The sequence below is a fragment of the Phoxinus phoxinus genome (assembly GCF_949152265.1).
Source record: "Phoxinus phoxinus genome assembly, chromosome: 6".
NCBI classification, from domain to species: Eukaryota; Metazoa; Chordata; class Actinopteri; order Cypriniformes; family Leuciscidae; genus Phoxinus; species Phoxinus phoxinus.
The window spans coordinates 43567252-43574751 of record NC_136881.1 but is presented as its reverse complement, the minus strand read 5'-3'; the positions used below and the strand labels follow the sequence as shown (position 1 = coordinate 43574751).

General features: G+C 42.3%; 1 protein-coding gene across 1 annotated transcript in view; it reads right to left on the bottom strand.

Annotated features, from left to right (window-relative positions):
• LOC307001089 (adhesion G protein-coupled receptor L1) overlaps nucleotides 1-7500 on the bottom strand; it is a gene marked incomplete at its 3' end in the record, with an annotated part of 61607 nt that overhangs the window by 21806 nt on the left and 32301 nt on the right. Inside the window, exons 5-8 of the mRNA XM_079617232.1 lie at nucleotides 3779-3986; nucleotides 2157-2421; nucleotides 1124-1451; nucleotides 705-1007 (exon numbers count right to left, since the gene is read on the bottom strand). Of these exons, the coding sequence (XP_079473358.1) occupies nucleotides 705-1007; nucleotides 1124-1451; nucleotides 2157-2421; nucleotides 3779-3986 (1104 nt within the window). The remainder of the gene's footprint in view (nucleotides 1-704; nucleotides 1008-1123; nucleotides 1452-2156; nucleotides 2422-3778; nucleotides 3987-7500) is intronic.

Here is a 7500-nt window from a genome sequence, read left to right as displayed (position 1 = left end):
TATTTATGGCTTTGATTTTCCTGCAGTTTTAGAGTAAAACATGTTTTTGAAAATATAGATTTCGTATAAAAATTTAAAATAGTATTTTTGTGCATTTTTCATAACAAACACTTTTTTTTAAGTTACTCGACAAAACGGACATTTTGGCATAATTTTGTGTGTTAATGTTCGTTTAAGTGCGAAAGAGACCTCGATACTGGCGCGTGTCTTTCTGTTTCACATAAACAGGACGTGTTCTCTTTCGTCTTGTCGCGCTTGAATGGTTTAAAAGCATTTGCATGAAGAAGAGCGTGATCATATAATGTAACGCTTGCCAAAGGATGAGATAAAAGAAAAAGAAAACGGACGCTGTGTCAATTGCGTTAAAGGGGTGGTTGATTATGACTTCACTTTTCTAACTTTAGTTAGTGTGTAATGTTGCTGTTTGATCATAAACAACATCTGCAAAGTTACAACGCTCAAAGTGCAAAGCTCATGAAGCTCCGCCCTCTGTGCCGGGAGCAGCAGCTCATTTGCATTTAAAGGGACAGACAAAAACAACATTTTTTTGCTCACCCTCAAAAAGTGACAATTTTAACATGCTAAATAAAAATATCTGTGGGGCATTGTGAGCTAAAACTTCACACACACACTCTGGGGACATCAGAGACTTATTTTACATCTTGTGAAAAAAAGTCCTAATGGTAACACAAGCAAGTACTGACCGAGGGATCCTTTGGGACAGGGTCTCTCCACGGTCTCGCCTCGGTGGGTCGGGGGCCACTGGACCCCGCGGGTCACGCGACTCTCACACACGGGTGTGCGCGGCCCCTGCGGGCGGCGGGGGGGCCTGACGGTCACCGGGACCGTGGCTGTGATGGGCCGCCCTGCCGGAGCCCTGTTGATGGCTCCCACCGGGTGAAAGGTCACAGTCGGGGTGGAGGTGGAGGTGGAGCTGAAGCCCAGAGACACCGTGGTGGAGAGCGAGTTCGGTGGAGTGGTGGAGAGGAGAGGCGTCGAGAGAGGATCTGAGAGAGGAGTAGAGCACCAGTGCAGTAAAGTTACACACAAGACAAATAGAGTAATAGAAATGGAACATATATATTTGTCCGTAAGGGTGTGTTTTGAGATGGTGAGGCGTTACCTGTGGTGGGCTGCGGCGGGCTGAAGTCCAGCGGGTAGCGAAGGACGATGTAGTTGTTCCAGACGTACAGCTGGTTGTCTCTGGGGTTGTAGCTGATGGACGAGATGTGCTGGTACGGGTTTGGGAACGGGATTCTCACCGGCTCCTCGCGGTTTCGCCGCGTGTCGTAGGCGTACAGGATCAGGTCTCCGCCAACCTCACTGTCATCGTCCTGGTACACGGATCGAACCGCGTACAAGATGCCGCACGCCACGAACGCGTCGGACGCCATGCGCTTCTCGAAGCTCGTCTGCCACGTCCCCTCGAAACGCAGCGTGTACGGGTTCACCTGAGACACGAGCCAATCGGATTATGGAAAGAACTAGAATGTACATTTCTGTTCTGAGTGGTTGCTAGGGTGATGCTAGGCGGTTTGTCACAGATGGTTACTGTGGAGTTCTTAACATGTTATTTAACACTTAGTTAGTCGTTATTAGCATGTAGCTATTCACTGCTAGGATGTGTAGCATGTTGGAAGTCCTGTTTGCTGTCAAAAGAGCCAAATTTGCGTATCTCTTTGATGCTCTGATGCTCTCATTTATTTTTCAATGGAAGTCTATGGGTTTGTTGCTAGGGTGCTGTAACTGGTTGCTAGGGTGTGGCTATGAATATTTTAGGTCATTACTTATTGGCTCCTTGAGCCATGAGTCAAATGAGTGAGAGAGAGAGAGAGAGAGAGAGAGAGGGGGGGTTCTCAGGCCCAGTGCAATGGTAAGTCTATGGGACTTTTTTCGCCCGCTTTTTCGTCCACTGTGCGAACATAGTGCACACGATGTAATGTACACCCGAAAAATCATAGCACACCTCTCCTCAATAATCCGCACGATTTGACGCCTCATTCATGGGTCTATGACAAACGGTGCAGGAGGAGTAGCGTGCCAAACTTTTGTCCAGAATAATAATAAGTATGAGCAATAACAATGGTGATGACTTTGGCAAGCACCACTAATAACCAATCAGAACAATGCAGAGAAGACGTAAACAGGAAGTTTACCTGGCTAACAACCAGGCGTCCGCTGTTAGCTTCAGTGGCGTATATGACCCAGAGCCCGTGTTCGTCCACGGCGAGGTCGATGTCGGTTTTCCCGCCCCAGCGGTACGGCGAAGTGTCGTGATAGTTGGCGGTTGCGATAATGGCTTCGCCACTCTTAATGCGAGTTCGCAGGTCGTATTTCACAATGTTGCGAGTGCGTTCTTTATTGTAGAACACAGCCCCGTCATACACAACGAAACCGGTGCCGTCCACTCGACTCGGCAACCTGTCGATTACACAGAAACGTTACAGTATTCAATTCAATTCACATTTACTTGTATAGCGCTTTTCACAACACACATCGTTTCAAATTCCATATTACAATTTAGAGTGATGTGTTATCAGAGGAAACTGTGTCTAAGTTATGTATTTCAGAAATGTACATATATATAATCACAGTTAGCTAAAAATGTATTAATTTAAACAATGTAATAATTAATGGCAGAAACAGTGAGCTCATTGAAGTGATGAATATTTGTTTGTTAACAAATGATTATGACACTTGAGTGACAGGTGGAATGCCGCTGATGTCACTACTAGCCGTTTGTCTGTTAGCGTCACGTCGCCTCAGCTAATCCGCCTCGCTGCACATTTTTGTTTATTCGGGAGTGACGCGCTAACAAGATAGCGATGGCTCCGGCTTTGGGCTTCAAAAATGCTCTTCAGAAACACTACAGAACTTCTTTTTGTCGGTCCACCAACATCCTTACTGAAATTAAATATTTCAGAGCTGATTACTGCAAATGACTTTGTCACCCCGTCTCTTCAAGTACGCAATCTTGGTGTCATTTTCGACCCTGAACTTATGTTTGACACCCATATCAAAAAGGTCTCAAAAACTGCTTTTTTCCATCTTAGAAATATTGCTAGATTGCGGCCATTTCTATCGCAGCCAGATGCAGAAAGGCTCATTCACGCCTTTATTACGTCGAGGCTTGATTACTGCAATGCGCTCTATCTTGGCCTTCCAAATCGGTCCATAAAAAAACTACAATACATACAAAATTCAGCTGCCCGATTATTGACACACACAAACACCCGTCAGCATATTTCTCCGGTACTCTCTGATTTACATTGGCTGCCGATACAAGCACGTATTGAATTCAAAACATTAGTTTTAACATATAAAGACATTCATGGGGCGGCCCCTGCCTATCTTTGCAGTTTGGTCACCGCTCATACTCCGGCTCGCTCCCTGCGCTCCTCCAGGTCATGCATCCTCCAGCAGCCTCGGCATAAATTAAAGTCTATGGGTGGTCGAGCATTCTCGGTCTCAGCACCACGTCTTTGGAACGCTCTACCACCTGAAATTAGAGACTCTCCAACATTAGAAGGTTTTAAGAAGTCTTTAAAGACACACCTTTTTAGAGCTGCTTACTGTAACTAATGTGACTATTTTACTGAATTCTATTGTTTTTACTATATTCTATTGTATTCAACTCTCTTGTATGTTGTTTGTAGCGCTTTGAGTTTCAAGAAAAGCGCATTATAAATAAAATGTTTATTATTATTATTATTATTACTACGGGTGACGTCACACACACAACTACGCACATTTTTTACCGTCTATGGCGCAAACTCACTTATAGGTGGTGGTGACCCTGTTTTGGATGTAGTCGTCCCAGGAAGCGTATTCATACAGCATATCTGTGCGATAGGGCGTCCAGGGCATCACGTACAGCCTATCGCCCGCTTGCAGAGGGTCTTTACACCACGCCCCCGACTGATGCTCCGCCTCCCGCACAGAACTGGGCTCCAGCACTCGCATTAATGTCCCAGGACACACAAAAACTGGAGGTGGAGAGAGGCAGAGCGATAACAGAGATGAGCAGGAGTCGGGGATGAAGTGTATTAGACTAAAAAAGAGTAGATCTTATAAACAGATCTATTCTACACACACACACACACACACACACACACAACACAAACACACATCTTACACTACCTATTGCTGTATCATGAGTGCCTGTGTGTGTGAGAAAGAGAGATTTAATTCTTAAAAGATGAAAATACAATTTCATTATAAGAGTGTGTGACAGCATAGATAGATAGATAGATAGATAGATAGATAGATAGATAGATAGATAGATAGATAGATAGATAGATAGATAGATAAATGGGTGAACAGATAGATAGATAGATAGATAGATAGATAGATAGATAGATAGATAGATAGATAGATAGATAGATAGATAGATAGATAGATAGATAGATAGATAGATAGATAGATAGATAGATAGATAGATAGATAGGTGAACAGATAGATAGATAGATAGATAGGTAAATATATAGATAGATAGATAGATAGATAGATAGATAGATAGATAGATAGATAGATAGATAGATAGATAGATAGATAGATAGATAGATAGATATGTTTGTTTGTTTGCTGTCATAAACTGGTTTGCTACATTTCACTTTTGGTTAGAGTATTTGAGGTAGAGTCATGAGAGAGGGGGCGGGGCTACAGGAACCTTGGAGCCAATGAGATGCGGGTTAGTTCACACAGAGGACAGGGATTGGTTGGGACAGCTGTCACTCACGACACATCCACTCACTCAGGTCAAGCACTTCAGGAACACGGCATGTGCACACAGTTACTAAAAGAGAAGGAGTTGTTTTCTTTTTAAATGCTAAATAAACGACAACAGGTCCTGAGGGAAGCAAAGGGATGAACAGAGACACGCGTGTCGTTTGGATCTGAGGATAAATGAGCTTCAAACAGCAAGCAAATCAAAGGGGAGAGCAGAAAACAAGTGAGTGCGTGTGTGTGAGAGAGAGAGAGAGAGAGAGAGAGAGAGAGAGAGAGAGAGAGAGAGAGAGAGAGAGAAGAGAGAGAGGAAGTTCATCCTTGTGTTTGTAAGGTGTGTGAACAAGAGAAGGAGGAAAATGAAGGAGCTGCATCAAACTAGAGCACATCACAAGGGCCAGGGAGAAGAGAGAGAGAGAGCGAGAGAGGGAGAGAGAGGAAGACAAGATGAGGAGATGAAGAGAGACAGGAGAGAGAAACTGCGGCGTTAACATGGTCTTTACCTTTTTGGTCCACTTCTATTCAAGCGTTGAAATAGAGAGGGGGAGAGAGGTATAAATGAAGAAAAAGAGAGAGACAGAAAGAGAGAGAGACAGGCAGAAGGTGTACAGAAGAGAGAAAAAAGAGACATTTCAGTTCAACAGCAGTCTTCCGTTTCTTTTCAAGCTTAAAGGTCAAGTGAAATTCATTAGACATGAGGAGAAACATGAGGGAGAAAGACAAAAGAGAGGGGGACAAAATATTGCAACGGAAAGAGAGAGAGAGAGAGGGGGGGGGCGAGAAAGAGAGAGAGAGAGAGAGAGAGTGATGGTATGGTAGGGTAAGGGACAGGAACTAGCTATGCCTCAATTAAACATCACCAATCATTGATGTGGTGATCTTTTTAATCATCTGAAGCATTATGAATATTCATTAAGTGTTCTTCTGTCTTCCCTCAATCACTCTGTCCACTCTCCATCCCTCCACCCCCCCACCCAAAACAACAAACCACAGAGAAGCGGCGGAGAGACTGAATCGACACACTCGCTGCTGAAAACACAAGATTATTAGAGACATTCACATTCATATATGGACCTATTCACACCAGAGCCGGCTGACAGGGAACGTTGTCTCGAGGTTCTCTCAAAGTTACGAGCAAACGTTCTTTCAGCAACATTAACAGTTATCTGCTCTTTAACAATGTTCTCAAAACATTAGCACAAAAATATTATTTATACATCGTTTTATTTCTGACATGTTGGGCGTTCATTTAACGTTTTTAAAATTGTACGACTTGTTTCATAATGTTCAGAGAACATTCAAAACTAACCTTCCAATAATGTTTGAAGAATGGATTGTTATAACCAGGAAAAACGTTTTTAAAACATTGAAAAAACTGAATGTTTTCAACGTTCTGAGAACATTCAGAAATAACGTTTTCATAACTTATTGGGAACGCCAGAAAATCGTTCTTGGAGCATATTTGTGTTCGCTGAGTAGACACTAATAAACTAAATGAATATAATTGTTTTGAGTTGTATTTTGCATTATAAACCAGAAAGTTCTGGTCCTGGATTCTGATTGGTCGATACAGTAATCAGGTGTCAGGTACTGTGTGTTTTAGTTCATTCTAGGTAAGACATTTACATGCAATGTTTTAATCGAACAATGTGTACTTTTATTATATTGTAAGCATTTCTGAGAGTGTGTATGGTCATGCTATATTCTGAATACTCTTTGCTAAGAGATATTTCTGTATAATTCATATAATAGACAAGACGGTAGAGTAGGGAGGAGGCTTGAAGCCAGAGAGAGAAGAAAAGACCAAATGGAAGTGATTCAAAATAAACTCGCCGAGGGTTCTGGGGTCCCAGAGGTTAAATAACACCTTCCTCCTTCCCTGTTTTGGGCTCTCTGGACCCCTTATCCATTGCTTGGGTCTGGAGCTTTGCTAGGCTTCTTCTCGTTATGAGCATTTTCCAGTGAGGCCCCTTCCTTATAGTAGGCAGTAGGGCTGTAACGATTAATCGCGATTAATCAAAATTCAAAATAAAAGTTTGTGTTTACATAATAAATGTGTGTGTATTGTGTATAATTATTTTGTATATATAAATACACACACATGCATGTATATATTTAATAAAAATGTGTTATTTATATATAAAATAGTTCTATTTATATATAATATAAATCATATAAAAATATATATACAGTATATAAATGCAAATATTTCTCAAATATATACATGCATGTGTATGTATTTATATATACAAAATAATTATACACAATACACACACATATATTATGTAAACACAAACTTTTATTTTGAATTTTGATTAATCGCGATTAATCGTTACAGCCCTGCAGTGTTGTTGAGTCGTCACCCCTCATTTACACTGCATACGTGTGCGGCGCATCACGGCTCCGACATGGTTTTGTTCCGTCCTCCACGCGGTGACAACTCACACCAGGAGCATTTCAGAAGCCAAGCGACTGGATGCGCGAGACCACGTGATTTGCCTGTCCGACGTGTTTTTAGTTGATTTTTGGGTTTCTACCTTACAGTCAATGGTTTCTACCAAGGATATATTGGTGTGCAATACAATTGGGAGTCTGCAAAGGGTGCTTATTTTGAATTGACAGGGTTTTTTTTACTTTTATTTTGTATTTCTGGTGTGACTTGGACCGTCAAAAATAGACTAGGCGCCTATATTTAGCGAAGCGGAGCGGAGAGACGCTTCTGAAACGCGCCACGTCGCGGCCGGTGTAAACACAAGCATTGACCAGAATGGGCGC